The sequence below is a fragment of the Dermacentor albipictus genome, chromosome 2 (genome assembly GCF_038994185.2).
Source record: "Dermacentor albipictus isolate Rhodes 1998 colony chromosome 2, USDA_Dalb.pri_finalv2, whole genome shotgun sequence".
In the NCBI taxonomy this organism is placed as follows: Eukaryota; Metazoa; Arthropoda; class Arachnida; order Ixodida; family Ixodidae; genus Dermacentor; species Dermacentor albipictus.
Genome location: NC_091822.1, coordinates 49,644,172 through 49,662,553, shown reverse-complemented (window position 1 = coordinate 49,662,553; position 18,382 = coordinate 49,644,172). Strand labels below are relative to the sequence as shown.

The following is an 18,382-nucleotide window of genomic DNA, read 5'->3' as shown; positions in this document are numbered from 1 at the left end:
TGCGAACGCTTCTTGTTTATGGCGGATTTGCGCAGTGCCCCGGCGGGTGCAATGCAGTGTCTGCAGAGGATGTTCCCCGCTCCCGAGCCGTTCGACTACTTTCCGTTGTGTAGCAATTGTACAGGACTCCTGTGCAGTGGTACGCCGCAAATGATGGCTACCTGCAGGTTAATGCTTTGCGTGCAATAAACACGCAGCAGCTTCTATAAATACACGTTTCACTTTCGTATTTTACCGATTCATGTGAAAAAAGGAACAACCGTGTTTTTGTTTCTTTCCTCCAATAATGACGATTTATTGGTATCCCCTTTGAAACGGCGCAAGGACAAATCGTCACCTTGCCTGCTTGAGTTACTCAGGTATTTTATCACTGCTTTCCCTTCAAGCATTCTTGTATACATTTCTTTGGTCTTTTCTATCTCCCTTGTGCCGCTACCTATGCTTTGCTGGATCCGGTCATACTAGTCTTTTATCTGCTTTTTTTTTCACCAATACTCTAAACGTCTCTTGCTTGCCTGGACTGCTGACCCGTTGATACTTCCGTATACTTTCAATGCAAGCGTTTCTGGAAGTTGTAGATTACGTACTGTGTTGCTGAGTGAATATGTTCGCATTCGTTTACGACGTGCTGAGTGGTCTCCGGATTTTGTCTGCCGCATACACATACCTCATCTACTGGCGATTATTTTTTCCTGCGTGTTTTCGCCCTTAACCAACCAGCTCGTCTCAATATAGCAAGGTACTTCCCTTCATGTTATCCTGCAGATCGACCCTTATTATCACTTTTTTCGAATTCTTGTGAATCTCCATGGTCCAGCATTCACCTAGCACGATGGAGGCGAGTGCCATCTAGTGGTGGTGCAAGGATCTTAGGGGCGCGTGTCCTGCGCTGTTATTGATTCGCATTTCGCCTAGCAAACGCCCACATAGCACCGTCGGTTGTGGCTGGATTAGCAAAGAAAAGATCCGCTTTTATAAATTTATTGGAACCATGCACCACCAGAGAGGCGGCATACCGCATTGAGACGTCGTCCTCGCACTTGCCGGCCTCTCTTCGCTCGCTTTACCCCCGACAATACTTGACCGAATTCGAGATTATGAGTGTTTGCCTGCTCGTATAAATACGTTTGGCGAAAACCAATGTGATGTAGACATAATCGGAGTAAATGCTTTTATAATGTAAAGTAGCCACTAGTTGCGAAAAATAACGTTCGCGGGATAGTTGCATAATTGGCTGAAAAAACCTTCAAGGTTGCGCCCTCTAAAAGGTACACCGTATTCGAGCGTTCGCCTTGGCTCCAGCAGCACTGCCTGGTTGTTCTCGTTGCTTCTTATGCTGCGTTCAACAATATACTTGACGTGCAGCGCAAGCTACAACATGGTAGACCCAATCAGGGGAAACATCGTGCAGACGGTGTCAGCCCTTGACAAATAAATTGTGAAGGGCTGATTCAGTATCATTGAGCAGTAACACCACCCACCAGGCTACCGTGGGGTCCGGACCATAGGTGCGGTCTTTGTTGTGGAGTCTGGCAGCCTTCTCTATCATCGCAGTTCAGTGCCGGCTGCATAGGCCAGCACTGGCGTTACGTGAGTTATTTCAAAAGCAGCAAATTGGTCATCTGAGACGTCTCAATTCCTTCTTCGCACGGGCAAATCCTTTTGTAATAGTTCTAGCCAACTAATCTTTAAAATTGCATAAGAAAACTAGGAATTGACCAGAACAGATCGAATGCTTCAACATGCAGGTCACTTCGTTCGAGAGGCGTTCTTCTGCACCTGCCTTCCCGGTGTTAAATTTGTGCGCGACGTTGCAGGGTTACAAAAGAACATTATGCATATCCAATGCATATGCTGGAACCTATGTCAACTGAACCAAGCGTTAAGCACTAAACGCATTCATATAATACCGTTCATCGTCCGCGGCGCATTTCGCAGCATTGAGATACCGAGCCTTCTCGGCAAATAAGCATGACGTGAAAACCTCTGCTAGGCCACCACGGATTACAGTCTTCGGGATGAGGCTGCTTGACATCTCCGAGATCTGTGAAATTTCTTTTTGAACTATTTCCAAGATCTCCCTGGTTTACTCGGCTAGAAACCATTGAGATACCGAGCCTTCTCGGCAAATAAGCATGACGTGAAAACCTCTGCTAGGCCACCACGGATTACAGTCTTCGGGATGAGGCTGCTTGACATCTCCGAGATCTGTGAAATTTCCTTTTGAACTATTTGCAAGATCTCCCTGGTTTACTCGGCTAGAAACCAAAAAAAAAATAACAGACTCGCCAAACACCACTAAAGAAGCGAAAGTAACACACGAAGCTTCGCTTTACTTTTAAAAGCTTCTGCTCTTGAAGACCTGTATTACTGTAACCGACGATGCTTATGTATGGTACGGTTTTTGCTGGATTGCGCATCATTCAGTGAATGGAGTCTGTGGCCAGCACATACGTATCGTATGGCATAGTTAGGTCTAAATATAAGCTGATTACTCCCATGAATGCTGTGCTATGTGTGATCTATTCGACAATGTAGGGACAGGAGCCGCTGCAGCCCTTCCCTGCATACACAGCCAGCAACGTTCGGAAGCGTTCGTAAACAGAGGTTCGCTTACAGAGAAATGCATTATCGATGGTGGAGTCCAACCTCGAACTTCAAGCACAACACGATGCTCTCATCTTTGACCAACAACCGCCGGCATACTTCTCTTGCGCCAACGCCAAGTGGCTCTTAAAGTCAATTGGCGTGGGCGCAACGTCTCGTAGATTGTGTGCGCGACCATATTGTATGAAACTCGATGTGCGCGACAAGATATGCGCACGACTGCTTTCATTTGAGGCTCGTGCTCTAGCGCAAGTTATTTGTTGCACCCAAAGGCTTCGATGCTATGCGATGTGGTTGTGCTGTGTAGCGTTTCTTCGCCGTTTTGATTGATGTCTCTTGTCGTACTGCGCCGGTTCGTATTATCGGTTTACCAAAGCTTCGCTTATACCAATTGGCACAGCACGTGAGACGTGTATGATTTTTTTATCCTGCACAGTATGAATTGATAAAATATTTCCTAACCCTGTATTTTGAATGCTAACGTCCCCAAGTGCCAACATACTGTACTTCGCATTCTAAAACTTCTTTGTATTCGTGGCTGAAGTTTGTCAGCATTACCTTCGTTTTTCCTCCGGGCAGTTGAGCGATTCCTCTTGTGACGCAACTTTCGCGGTTCAGCAGTAAATGTTGGCTGTCCTCGACGACGCCTTCTACGTCTGCTGGTCTTTCAGCTGTGACTGAATTGATACTAGAGCTAGGCGGGATGCTGGCTTGATCTTCAAGTATACTCAAGGCATGTTGACGACGCCTTCTACGTCTGCTGGTCTTTCAGCTGTGACTGAATTGATACTAGAGCTAGACGGGATGCTGGCTTGACCTTCTACGTCTGCTGGTCTTTGAGCTGTGACTGAATTGATACTAGAGCTAGGCGGGATGCTGGCTTGATCTTCAAGTATACTTAAGGCATGTTGACTCGAAGAGCCCTCCGACACTGTCGCTTGGTCTTTGGATACCGTGATCGACTTTGACTTCAGGTGGATGTTTGCTCCGTATTGGTTGAGAAAGTCCATGCCGAGAATAACGTCTCGCGAGCACTGTTAACAGAAAAAGGAGGTCGCAGTGTAGGTACGGTCATGAACGGTAATTATTGCCGTGCAGATTACAGTCGGCGTTACCAGATGTCCTCCAGCTGTCCGGGTTTGATGGCCTTCCCAAGCTGTCTTCTTATTCTTCAACTTGGCGGCAAATTATCCAGTGATGGCGAAGTACTCTGCTTCCGAGTCGGAGCTGTGACATTGAGCCGTCGAGAAGTACGTCGAGTTCGGTGGTTCTTCGTCTTGCATTGCAGTTAGATTGCGGCGTCGGGCCTAGGCTGTGTCGTATTATCCCCCTGCTGTTATGTCTAGTAGGCTGGGCTTCTGTAGAAGGCATAGCCTTGGCTTCGATGCTTCTCCTGTATGGCAGCGTGTCGTTGCTTTGTTTTCGAGTTGGGTCTTGAAGCGCCGTCGTCGGTGGTACTGTATATTCGGCATTTCGACGAACAACAACCGCACGTCCATCGGATGCTGCTTTTAGTTTTCCGGATGTGAGCTAATTCACCGGCCATGGGTTGTGCCGGGCGCGGGTTGGTTGTCGCTGCGACGAAAGACGGCGGCCACGCCGCGGAGAACATGAACATTGTCGTAGTCTCAACTTAGTTGCTTCCAGGTAGGCGGCCTGGAAGCAACTATGGGCCCATCGCCCGTCGGCCGATAAAGCGGTGAAGGCGCTTTTGTGTTTCTTAAGGACGACGGGTTTGTGCAACCATCTGTGACTTTTAATGCAATTTCTGTAAGACCACACACGTCAGCGAACTCACCGCAATTTCCTTCTTTCCTTCCCTCCTCACTCTCCCTGTGATCTTTGTTTCCCCTATCCCATTCCCCCCGTGTTATTCTGGTTAACCTCCCTGCCTTCTACTTTTCTCTTCCCTCCTCCAGGTAGTCGGTAATGTTCCATGGTTGTTCGCTTTGTCGCGAGCACGGCGCATTCAAGTTGAATTGTCATAGTCCCATCTCACGGTATGTCCCGCCTTTCTGCAGTGGTAGCACGGGCGGTGGGCCGGCAAACGCCACATGTGCGTTTCCGTCAGGATGTTGCGCGGGCCGACGAGCGCACGGTGTAGGGCGGCAGCGTCTACCGATGTAATTGTGGCCTGATGGGGCGTTGACGCAAGCACAGCGGGGGAAAATGACGGCGGACGACGTCGGCACAAGTCACTGTTTCGGGCTGAAACTGCGGCGGTTCAGGAACTCTCGGTGACAGCCGAGTTTCTTCGCGGACGGCGTCGGCGATTAATGTCACTTCAGGCGGCCACGATTGAAACATCTTCGGTGGTTCTTCGCGCACGACGGATCTGATATGTCACGCAGGTCGCTACAGCACAGTGCGTGGGCTCATGCGCAGTCAAGAATCAAGCGGCGGTTGAATTGTCTGGCGCCCGTTTCCAGTGTCTACTCAATCGACGACGCCTCTGTTAGAAATTAAGCTATGGTCATCGGTGGGTCAACGGTGCTAAAACTGAAAGTGCTGTTCGTTTAGTTCGGAGGATATCAAATCGGCATCATGGACTCAAGGAGGATAGCCTCATTCGACTAATGCATGCCTTGGTTCTGTGCCACTTTACATACGTGGCAGCCATGCATCAATGGAAACGGGATGAGCGGGATAAATTGAATGCACAGCTTAGGAAGATTACTAAGCGCGCTCTCGGTTACCGACATACACTTGTACAAAGCGCTTAATGCAGCTTCGCATTCATAATACTCTCTGCAGATGCCCAGGGGCGCGCACAGCTAACTTGCCTCATTACAACGAAGGCAGGAAGATCCATCTTGCAGAAACTCGGATATCACCCCGTTTGAGTAGCTGAGGTGTTTTCTGACGTTCCTCCTTCAATTCCTGAGAACATTACGGTCGCGCCCATACCTAGGAACATGCACCCTGATCATAATCGCGGTAGAAAGACGGCAAGGGCGGCGAACCTACTTAGGCAAATACACAGTGATTAGCGACAGGTCAGCTTTGTGGATGCCGCTTCTTGTAAGGGACATCGGGCGTTCACTATCGTAACTGTCGACGGTCGGCAAAGCATCACCAATGCAGCCTCGGTTCGGACGAGGGACTTCGAAATAGCTGAACAAATGGCTATTGCACTAGCCCTGCTGGATAGCTCACGGGACATCATCTATAGTGATTCAAGGTCTACGGTCAGAGCATTTGAAAAAGGCTTCGTTTCCAAACAGGGCCTCAGTCTTCTTTGGCGCAAGGCAATCACGCACCACTTCATTTATTGGTTTCCCGCACATCAGGGTCGGATAAAGGGTGCCCCTCCCTACCTCAGCGAGTCGGCTCACGGGGCTGCGCGTGTACTTGACCACGGCGCTACCCTCGACCGATCGGAAGCCGACTCCCCAGAGAACAGGGACACGCCCTACACCTACAACGAGATTACTAATCACTACTATCTCAGCCGTAGAACCTATTTTGTTCCTCATCCGAGGCTCAATAGAGCTCAAGAATTAACGCTCCGTCTGCTACAAACAAATACATATCCCAATCCGTCGCTCTTACATAAAATCTATCCCAATACTTACGCCAATGCCACGTGCTGCGATTGTGGAGAAATAGCCACCTTAGACCACATGCTCTGGCGGTGTGCCCGGTCACGCTCTATCATCGATAACAGTTCGGCCAGATGGGAGGCGGTTCTCCGCAGCACTCTTCTGGCTGACCAACTGCGGGCTGTTCAACAGGGCCACGATGCGCCGAGAGGCTCGGCCTTCCGCTTCCCACGTGGGAGCGGCCTGTTTCGTGAAGATTCACGGTCTGCGGGACTTCAGTTCATTCTTACTATACCATACCATGCCATCGGTGGGTTGTGCATCAGTCCGGTGAATATTTTTTCGCTTTACGCAGCGAATAAGAAAACGAACCTTTTTTTGCGGGCATGTCGGGGTTTGCGTGGTGGAATAGCCGAGTCATTTCCTCAGTGAAGATTGCAAGTTTCTCGTTTGCTAGGTGCATCTGGGTTCCCAGCAGAGCTTGAGCTCGCTCTTTGCGCACTACGCTTGTGAATGTCTGTAGGAAGGCTCCACATAATGTATTGTTAAAGTGGATTCTCCGTTTCCAAAGCACGTTCTCGCGGCGTCTTCCAAGTAGACGTATACATGATGCAACTTCACATCAGCGTTCCAATTGTTGAATGTAGACATCCTTTGAAAAGTCTCAAAACAGGTTTCTGTATCTTCCGACGACCATCCACAGAAAATAGGTGGCTCCTTTGGCTACTGCAGGACGATGGCTGCGGGTTTGTTGCATCCGTCATCGTGGCGGCTGACTTGGCCATGGTTTTTCTGGATGTCCCGGGTAGAAGTCCGTGCTTCGCGAACAGGTTTTGTAGTCTGCGGCTAGCTCGATTGTCCGGGTTGACGCAGTCGTTGTTTTGCGGAGAAGTTCGGTACATGAACATAGAAGCACCTCCACCAGTTGTTACTTAGTGACGGTGAAGAACACCGTAGCAACACTGTGTATCACAAAACTAACTCGTTACTGGGCGAACTTATTCCCCTAAAAGCAAATGGCATTCAAAGCAAAACGACAGCGGCGAGCAAAGTCGGCGATCTACGAAAACCTGATCTGCTGGTCAAGTCCGTCGGCTTTTTAACACGACTCGTCGAAGGTTCTAGCGTAATTCCTGGGGCTCGTATACCTCCCAGAAAGTGCAACGCTGTTCGCGTCGCGCAGTCACTCGGATCTCATAAGGTTCACAGAAAACATACATTATAGATAGAAGCAACGAAAACATTCGAGCAGGTTGCAAATCATGCCGGTGCATCTTGCACTGAGTGATAACTTTAACCTGTTAGTGGGTTAAATGCACAAATTAAATGCAAATGCACGTGTCAACATAAACGTTTTTATTTTACTTGATGTAATCGTAGCGCCCACCTATGCAATGCCTTACTAAATATCTGCAATGTATTTCTAAGTAAAATATAACAAAATTACGCGGGAGCACTGAATAACTTACATTATTGTTTCCGAACACATCAATCAAGAACGCTAGTATTGTGCTGGGTGATGCAGAAAAATTTATTGGAGCATGCTTTGCATACTGTGCACATGCAGATTACCTATACGACTGCAAAAATAATGGGCGTAAAAAATTATAATAGCCCACACCTGGTATCGGTAGGGAGCGTGCGGAATGTCCGCGACATGTTATTTTATTCTTCCTTTATCCACTTCAGGCAGTTTGGAAATTCTGCATCTGCCACCGAATCGTCAGCGCTATTTCGTGCGAGATATTGACATAAGATATTGCGCAGCGAACTGTTTATATTTAGTGCTTAACCCAAACGAAGTCCTCATGCAGGCGTGCTGGCGGCTCAAGCTGATTGCATAACTGTTGACTTGTTTTATTTGTTTTATTCTTTATTCCCCCCTCGCAGATGTGCGACATGAGCATGTATCGCTTTGAAGACGGCACTTTTGACGACTTTGTGGAGGCGTTCCTGACAGGATCACACGGCTACGGCTGCTACTTCGAGCACGTGATGCAGGGCTACTCCCTGAAAGACGAACCCAACGTTCTCTTTCTCACGTACGAAGAACTAAAGAAGGACCCTCGCAGTACTGTGCTTCGACTGGCAGGCTTCATAAACGAAAGGTACGGGAAAATGCTGCGACAAGACAAGGCGGAGGGGATAGACCATCTTGACGTGATACTCGCGAGAAGTAGTGCGGAAAACATGCGACGGGTGATGGTCTTCGACCTCAGCAAGCATCCCGTGCCGGAGGTTGACAAGCAGCTGAAGATGTTAGACATCTCGTCCAGGGCGGCTTACGAAGGTGATCCCAAGCGCCATAGCTTCATTAGGAAGGGTGCCGTTGGGAATTGGAAGCAGCATTTCACGCGGGAGCAACTAAGCCTTATGGAAGCCACCATCGCAAAAAAGACGCGAGGCTCGGACGTAATGAAGCTTTGGAATGATATACGACGAGAGGCGCTGGGCGTATGTTCATTGCTGGAATGACAATAGCAAAGCATGACTGAATCATCGATGGCTAGTGTGTTTGCTCCGGGAAATAGGGTAGGGAAACGCATGTTAAAGCTGCATAGTAAGGAGGTGTGCTCCCGCACACGAAGGCAACATCCGGAGGATGACTGATTATGATAATAAAATTGTCTGCCTCATGCTCCCGACGAACTTGAGAGCAAAGTAGCGAACGTTGCGCACTGTTGAAGTGACATGTACGGAAAGAAACAATGTATCTGTGCTTCTTCGACGTGCAGGTCCCTGTACCCTTTATACATGTCCTGGAGCACGTCTTAAACCCTACTTACGTTATAATATAACGGCATATGGCGAAAAATGCCCATTCTTTATAGAAAACATTCAATGTGAATAAAACTTCGGGATTACTAAAGAAACAACGTGTCTACACCTAATTCATATTTTGATGTCTGTGGAGACATTCAGGTAAGACGACGGCGCCAGGATGGAAAACAGCTGTTTTAATGTGCCTCGTTTGTGTCCAAAGATATATTTCACCTTGCTGCAGACCAAGGCGCGGAGCGCTGCTGCAATAACATAGATAACCGCCTCGCAGGCATTCATAGGGGCAGAATAATTCTTCGCAATGTAAACAATGCTGACCTATATCGCCTTTATGGCCACGTAACGCTCCTGGATCTTTGAAAAGTAGAAAAATTATTGATTTTGCCGCCGAGCAACATGATTGGAGCGAAAGTTTAGTGCGTTTTCTTATTTGGCTTAGGAGTAGCTGGTCTTCGACACTGCAGCTGTCGCGCACCGTTGTTCACCAGGGCGCGCGCTTCCTCCCGACCATGCTCTTATATTTCAATTGACTGTCGTTCGGATCGGCTAATAACCTTCACAGTGACGGCTGCTGTTTAACGGTTGCCCCAGTATATAGGCTGGCGCAGGGCTGGTTTCTATACTGCTCTAAATGTGATCATGATGAGCCCACGATGTATGACAAAAACATACTGCTACTGACACCGGTGACAATATTATATGACCCGTGACAATAACAACTTTCGCAGTTGCCGTGCTCACCTCCGCGTGTTCAATATCACACAGCCGCTCAACTGTGACGTAGTGCATAGGGCGCAAATAAACTGAAATATACGTTTCTTGGCACAAGCGAAGAGGCACTGCTGGTAGTCGCCGCTATTTGCAGATCTAGAAACTTAATGACTCCTAAAACCCCTTGATAATTTGAACGTAGCGACACTCTCTTCAACACGCCGCTTTCCTCCTCGCTTCTCCTCGACTGCCGGCTCCGCTGGCGCTGCGCACGGCACGCTTTTTCTCCTGGGCTCCCGCGGACGGGCCGCAGCATTCTATGGAGGCGCGTCATTTTGGGCCAGTTGCGCGCCCCAGTGGTATTGAATTTTTTTAGAAATGCTGATAACAAGAACGATAATGCTGAAGGCAATGTTTATGAGGAAGTTGTTTTTTTTTCGGAAATCCGTATGAACAGGGTATACTGATGTAAAAGGAGCTTCGAGGAGAGTTTATACTACAGACAATTTTTCTGCCACATGATGAGATACTTTACTGTGTGCATCTGATCTAGCATTGCTTGGGACACATCCCTCTGCATGTGTCTTATTAAGCGAAAGTCTTAGATCTCCGCTTCAAGTACGCGTTGTGAGGTGTAGAAAATATCCCATGAACCAAGCAAAGCCGGAAGTTAACTAACGATTGAATAGTGATCGTATTAAGATAGGTTAAGGAGGATTAAGGCGAATTAAAGTGGATTATGGTCGACGAAGGTGCATTATTGTTCATTAAGGACGAATATGGTGAATTAAGTTGGACGAAGTTCGATTAGGGTGGATTTAGGTGAAATACGTTGCAGTGCTAAACATAATTGCCTGCAAAATATCTGCATTACTACATCATGACCATCAATCATGACTGATTGCTCAACCTTCGTAATCAAAGCGCATTGATGCACTGATTTCGGCTCGTGTTAAACCTATGCAAAACGTTTCCCCAAAGAACAGAGCCACAGAAAGGTGCTTTTAAAACATGAGCTCTTAAAGCGAAGATTCCCAGCCTCCGCTTAGACCTCGATATCAAAAGCAAGCGTACGCGATCAAGTGAACATCCCGTTTTTCTCGCCCATGGGCTCTGGTGAAGGCGACTGCGGTCCAAGTTCATCGACAGTAGCTTGGCCTTGTGAACGGAGTTGTATCGCTGCCTTGCGATGGTCTCGTAGTTCATCGGCAGTGAACTGGCGCCTCCGGCCACGCTTGGCTCTCTCGCCTGATGTAGACGCGAGCGATAAACCTACAGACGATGAAGACCCCATAGCGTCGATAGCGGCGCCAGTAAGGTCCCTGAACAAAACTTAATGAAGTGACATGCTCTTATCTTGCCACCGCCGCTGCTGCGAGGAGCATGGCAGCAGGCAGGAGAGAAGGTATGTGTCTCCCTATTGTTTGACCGCCGTCACGTGGTATTTTTCGCGCCTTTTCACTGTTTTTTCTTCTTTCCCGCGTCTCTAAGCACTCACCACCATGACGGTTGGCCATCGAGTTTCCGCGGCGAGGCTTTTGCAGGGTATTTCAGATGTTTTTGCTCAGTTTTGTGGCTAACCGCTTCATTGAAGAACTCTGTTTTTGGTTTATGTTAGGCATTGGTTTGAAGAGTACTGGAGGCGCAAACTTATACAAACGGAGCTTTTTAGCCTTATTGATGGGTTACGGAGCTCAGGCATGGGTAAGCTTATGCACGGGTGCTATTCCCGGTGCTCATTCCGATTTGCTTTTTTGATTGCGCTATCGTCAAGAGGTGCTTGAAGCTATTGGATGCATAGGCTGTGTTCTGTCACATATCGTGCAAGAAACGTAACATGTGCTATTGTTGTAGTACTGAGATGATATTGCTTTGTGAGTCCATGCTTTTGTTAGGCGCTGCAAATATATTTTGTGAGGACAGGCTGTTCACTATCAGCGCAAATGATTTTGACTATTGTGAGTAGGCTTGCTCCGCTTCGCCGTCTCGGCAGGATAAAGTGGTGCACAAGTTTGTTGGCTCATACTGACTTGGACTCGTACAGGGGGAAATGCTCACTGATGCAAACCATTTCTATGTGTAATTTTGTCTTTTGTTCAGAAATGAAGTACGGGTTCCACTGCGATGTTTGCTCTTGAGAGCTAACGGCATCAGTTTGTCATAAAAGCGTTGGAGCAGTTTCACTGCATGAAGAGAAATCAGGGTCATGACGAAACGACGAGAATAGCGGAGATGCTCCGTGTTGATCACGCACGTTTCTACATGATGCCCGCGTTATTCAGGCGAATAGGTCATGCGCCTTGCGTTCAGTCATTATAGTACTAAGGTGATTAAATTATGAAACTGCACAACGGCAGTCGATTGGCTTCTAACTGGAAGCAGGCAGCCAACCCAAAGCCACAAAATAAGCGCGCAGTTACGCGCTGTAAAAGCACAAAGAACATCTCCTTCCGACAGTTTCATAGCATTCCATCATCGCTGCTTGCACAGCGCACAATAATGAAGCTTAAACTGGGGATAAAATTCATGCCCAACTACAATTTTTAATGTCTAGCCTCGTGTAACTTAACGGTGGCTTCCGAGCCAACGTCCAAGCTGCGAGGGCGAGCTACGAGAGAAAGAGCGAGCTGCGAGAAGGCCACCCAGTTGAAAATGACAACAGAGGTTGTGTTCAGTACTACAGAAATTTCTGTTGTACAACAGGATTTTTCTGTAGTAACTACAGATTCCTGATGGAGCGACAGACTTTTCTGATGTACAACAGACATTTGTTGTTGCTACTACAGAAGTACAGTCTGTCGCAAGTCTGTTGTTACAACAGAAAGCTGAAGCTCTACAACAGATTTTTGTAGTACTACAGAAAAATTTGTCATCACTACAGGCACCCTGTTGTCCCAACAGAAATGTTCCTGAAGTAACCCGAAAAACTTCTGTAGTGCTACAGAGAGCTGTTGAAATACTACAGAAACCTATTGTGGCAACAGGCCCCCAATTGTCACAAAAGAAGTGTTCCTGACGTAATGCGACCAACTTCTGTTGTACTACAGAAAAATGTTGTTGTACGACAGAAACCTATCATTGCAACAGGCCCCCAGTTGTCATAACAGAAGTGTTCCTGAAGTAATGGACAAACTTCTGTTGTACTACAGAGAACTGTTCCACAACGGAAACCTATCGCCGCAACATGTACCCAATGATGACAACAGAAATGCACTGAAATTGTGTGATGCGACAAGCTTCTGTGGTGCCCGGTTGAAAAAGACAAACGGAATTCCTGTCGCAACTACAGAAATTCTGTTGTACGACAGAAGTTGTTGACATTTCCTAATTGGGAGACATTTCTGACGTTACGACAGAAATTCTGATTTCGCAACAGAAGCATTCTGTCGCGACCACAAGAGTTCTGAAGTCGGAACAACAGCTTTATATCCTGACAGCGACTCCGTCGTTACGACACCAATTGTGACGTCGCAGCAGAAACATTCGGTCGCGACGGCCAAGAGTTCCGAAGTCGCAACAGAAGTGCTTTCCGTCACGGTCCTTTAAAATTGTATGTTTTCGCATTGGTGGTGTACACTGTACTTTTCTCTTGCGCGGTATTCAATCGCGCTTCTCTGAAGCCGGCAATGCTGATGGCACCGACACCGGTATTAAAGTCGACGTGGCGAATAGTTATAATTTTGCCGTGACGACGCGGCCCCAGCAACGCCCTACCGGCCTCCTGAAAATCGGCCGCTGATCAAAATCATACCATCTGCGGGAATGGCTGCGTATCCGTTTTTTTTTTTTGGTAAGATGTGGCACACAGCCCTGTGGACTTACATGTGCTGTTACACTGACACATTAGTTAATTTCCCAGGAATATTTCACAAGCTTATGCGAAGCGGAAAAGCAGATTTGGGTTGTTCCACAAAGTTGCGTGAAAAGCTGTCTCGCTCGGGTCTCATTAATCTGGTACAGTGCTGCCTTGAGAAGCCAGTATGCTGTCAGAAAGAACTCTCATCCACGAATGTTTATGTAGCTATTTTGCATTGAACACACGTATTATATGCGCGCTCAAAAGTGTAAAGAACGAGAGACAACTGTCGAAACTAGCAGTAATAACCCTAAAAGTCAACGTTGTCTATTTCTGAATTTCTTATTTAATATGGATATCGTACATCAAAATCGATGTTCTAGCACTGCACGATCTACCTGTCGATGGTACGAACACTCTTGCTCTTATAGAGATGCGGCACTTGACGCGGTGGAGTGAAAGCGGATCTTGGCTCTTAGAATGCAAATGTAAACATCAGCACATCAGCACGTCGTACTATTCACATGGCCAAAACGTACACTCGAATACATGTCAGGGATGGAAGAAGAAGAAGAATCCGTGTGGAACGGCTGTGCTCCAAAATGCTCTCTGCTGGAAACAGCGTATCGGGCCCAGGCCGAGGATCGTCGACCCCGTTTTTGAACGAAGATGCAAGCTCAAAGTTGTCCTCCCGCGTCTACCAACCGGTAACGATGTTTTGAATTCTATTTTCCTTTATGCGGACTTGAGTGGCAGACCATACCGTGCTCCCGACTTCCGAGACGCTCTGCTTGAGGTAGTAAATACTTCAGATATTGTTGGTGTCGGACAGTATCAAATGAGCCATGTATGGATGGTTACTTGCGCTAGTAGTGCGGCAAAACAGACTCTCGTCGCCTGTGGTGAGCTACGTGTCAAAGGGCTGATGTGCATGGTGATAGATCCGGAGACTAAAAACATCAAGCTTAAATTACTATGGCTTCCACCTCACCTTGAACCACGACGCGTTGAAGAGGCGTTCCAGGCCTATGGTCAGGTGAAGTCGGTGGAGAGAGAAGTATGGAGATGCACTGGCATGGAACAGTGGGTGACAACAAACCGGGAGGTTTCCTTGGTGCTCAAGGACACTATCACCGTAACCTCAATACCGCACATTATGTCCATTTATGGACACCAGTGCCTCGTACTTATCCCCGGTAGGCCTCCGCTGTGCCTGCGTTGCAAGCGCGTGGGACACGTTCGACGACAATGCAGAACACCGAGATGCCTACAGTGCCACCGATTTCGTCACTCAGCGGACGCCTGCGTGTCCACCTACGCCAATAAGCTTCGTTCTGGGCAACCTAGCGCAGACGAGCCACAACTGGACCATCTCATGGATTCTACAGAGGTAGTAGATGCCACCGGAGAGACTACAGGTGGCATTAGGGACGAGGACCAGGAGTCCTTGAAGCCAACGCCAACCAGTCAAAGCAGCTCAAGTAATACTAGCGAAGCCACCGGCGAGGATGACTCAGTTTGCCCACCTGGCCTAGCAAGCCTAAAAGAAAAGCCCCCTGATGACAAGGCAGAGGAGGAAGAGGCGATGGACATAAGTCAGGCAAGGAAACGTCCGGCACCATGCAACGACGAAGCAACGGAAAGTGCACTACAGGCGCCCGAGAAAGTGTCTGCTAGTGCTCAGCGAACTCCCTCTCCTGGTGATAATGTGCCGCGCCGGTTTTATCAGCGTAGTACGGAGAGTGCCACAAAGAAATCCAAAGGGAGCAAGACCACAGATTTACCTGTGGCCAAGGGTGATGAAACACAAAATCTTTAGGTGAGCAAAATGGCTACCGCCTTCACCCTCCCCTTATGTGTAGCGACACTCAACGTGTGTGGGCTGAGGCATATAAAGCGTCAGCAGCAGTTACTACACGTGCTTAGGCAGCATTAAGTTGATGTTGGTGCAATGCAAGAAACAAAGATATCGTCTGCTGGTGATGTCAACCTTGCGCTGCAAACTTTTCAACCTTATTACGAGGTGTGTACTAGCCAAGCATGTGGTGCTTCCGCTGGATGCTTTTTGTTAGTAAGCAAGCATTTAAATCATTCTTCATTGTCGCTGAGTGTTGATGGGGAAGGCCGCCTTATATGCTGTGACCTCTCTTTTCATTCCCGTATTTGGCGATTTATTTGCGTTTATGCTCCCTCAAAAGTGAGTGACAGGAAGGCTTTCTTCCTCTCACTTGCTCCGCTCCTAGATACTGACAGAGATTTGGTACTGTTGGGAGACTTCAACCGTGTTTGTCATTCCAGAGACCACTCATACCTAACTAATCGTGATGATGCAAGTGCTACTTTCCTGCATCAGTTAACAGAAGATCACAATCTAATAGACGTGGGCGCCTACACACCATCTTGGGTGCGGTTCACGCAGTTTCAAGGCGCCTCCCATGCTCGACTTGATCGTGTGTATGTTTCGACAAATCTCTGGTCTAACATTCACAACTACGCCGTGAAGCCTGTATTTTTTACAGACCACTGTTTTGTAGCTGTTTCATGGGGTCCTCGAAAATTTCGCAGATTTGCTCCAAACTGGGAACTGTGGAAACTTAATACACAACTTTTGCGAGAGGAAAGTTTTGTAAACAAAGTGAAAGAATTATGGCTAGAAATAACACAATGTCAACAGCTTTCTTTGTTCGCTCAATGGGAAATGTTCAAAAATAGAGTAAAAAATGAGGCGATTGCCATTTCATGTGAGCTGTCTCAAAGAAAAAAAAGCTGAAAATCATTACCTTCATGATCTACTTCGCAAGCTGCACGCTTTCGAAAGCCAGGAACCAGGGTTGTATAGCGATGAAATAAACACAGTTCGCGCACAAATACAGAAATATGAGACGGAAGTGTACAAAGGAGCAATGGTGCGTTCACGCACAACTCGCTTCACAGAGAAACAGCCCACAAAAAGGGCTCTCGGTGATGAGAAGCGATACGCGCTTTCCAAGCAAATATTAGAAATTGAGTCTGGCGGGTCTATATCCACAGACACGTCCCAAATAATAAGCCTATTTGAAGCTCACTATAAAGATCTTTTCGCTGCAGTTAAGCCTCATAATGGATACGAAGAAAACGCTGATCAGTTTATTTCCCTTCTGCCACACTTAGAAGAAGGTGATCGACTCAGCGTTGATGGGCCAATAACTCGAGAAGAAATTAATTTTGCCGTCGAAACGCTGCAGAAGAACAAGACGCCTGGTCCTGATGGCCTTAGTGCTGAATTTTATATAAAATTTCAGAAATTCCTGTGTCCTTTTCTGGAGCAGCTTTTCGAAGAAGCCTATCAATATGGGGAGCTTCCTCCATCCTTCTATCAGGGCCACACAACCTTAATACCAAAAAGCACTGATGATGAAACAATAAAGAGAGTAAACGGATATAGGCCGATATCGTTATGTAACGTGGATTACAAAATATTTGCAAAAATACTGACAAATAGATTGCAGACAGTCATTACTAAATTAGTAGGTGATCATTAAACATGCGGAATTCGAGGCCGCTCTATACAGACAAATGTTCATATCGCACGTTCACTCCTTGAATGCATAGAGGGTAGTACGGATCAAGTAGCTCTTCTCCAGATTGACCTCGCCAAGGCCTTTGATAAGGTTCAACGCGAATTTTTGTTCCAACTACTGCGACATCTTCAATTAGGGGATCTATTATACAATGGTGTAACACTTTGTTATAAACATTGCACCACAAAGTTAATTGTGAACCGTACCCTCTCAGATATAATACAAGTACAGTCATCCGTTCGTCAAGGTTGTCCGCTCTCGCCTTTACTCTTCGCCATATACTTAGAACCGCTTTGCTTAAGCGTGCTTTCCGACTCTAGCATTAAAGGATACATATATGCCGATGAGGAAATTAAAGTGCTAGCTTATGCAGATGAAATTGCCTTCTTTTGCGTCGATAAGCCAAGCATTACCAAGGCAATAAAAGCTACCCTGCGTTTCTGTGAGACTGCAGGTGCTACTGTAAATTTTGACAAAAGTAGAGGCTTTTGGCTAGGCATGTGGGCGCTCACTCCCTCTGTATTCGCAAATATTCATTGGAATCAGTCTCCGTTGCGATATCTTGGAGTACCTCTCGATAACTTCCGTAATAGTGGACCTCATTGGACGTCCACGATAACCACTATGCGTCGAAAGGTGACAACCTGGCAAGGACGTGATCTCTCCATTTTTGCGAGAGCTAAGGCATGCAATACATTTCTCGCTACTAGGCTTCTTTATGTTCTGCAGGTCTTGCACTGCTCACGTGTCCATGTCCAGGCATTCCATAGAATATTTGCATGTTTTATTTGGCATTCATCATGGGAAGCCATGAGAAGAGACAACCTTTTTCTCCCGCTTGAAAAGGGAGGCCTGGGTCTTGTGCATTTGTTTGTGCGACAATTGGTCATGCGCTTATTTTACCTTAAAAATGTCCGTCATCCATTCCTTCTCGCAGTTAATCGAGCACGTCTTGCGTCACACCTCCCTTTTCTTTTTGTCACGACAAACGTTGCTCAAGAACTACCGTTATGGGGCTTCTTAAAGGAACTTGTCGACACTATTTCATTCTTAAAAACCAGATTCAACCTGGAATATTTGTTTACCGTTAATCGCACGTCGCTAAATGTAGCACTTATAGATAACCTTTTCCCTGAACCTCTGTACCAAAAGCCGTATCTGTCTCTATTTGGTCAAGATGTTCTTTGCCGTGTCCGTAGAATGTGCATTGCGCCAGCAGCGAAAACGTTTTTCTTCAAGCTGCACACTTCCACACTGCCAGTTAAAACGTGGCTTCAGGAAAAAGGACTGTGTGTAGCCTGGAATACAAATTGTAGGCTTTGCAATCAACCCGAGACAATAGAACATTGCTTTATACTTTGTCGTGACGCATTTCTTTTTTGGGA

At 47.1% G+C, this 18,382-nt stretch overlaps 1 protein-coding gene across 3 annotated transcripts in view; it reads left to right on the top strand.

Moving 5' to 3' along the window:
• The window catches only part of LOC135904309 (sulfotransferase 1A1-like), an 87,982-nt gene extending 79,074 nt beyond the window's left edge, over positions 1–8,908 (top strand). For all 3 annotated transcript variants that reach the window (XM_070532863.1, XM_070532862.1, XM_065434930.1), the window contains one exon: positions 8,040–8,908. In XM_070532863.1, the coding sequence (XP_070388964.1) occupies positions 8,040–8,624 (585 nt within the window). In that variant the 3' untranslated portion in view covers positions 8,625–8,908. The remainder of the gene's footprint in view (positions 1–8,039) is intronic.
• Positions 8,909–18,382: the final 9,474 nt, after the last annotated feature.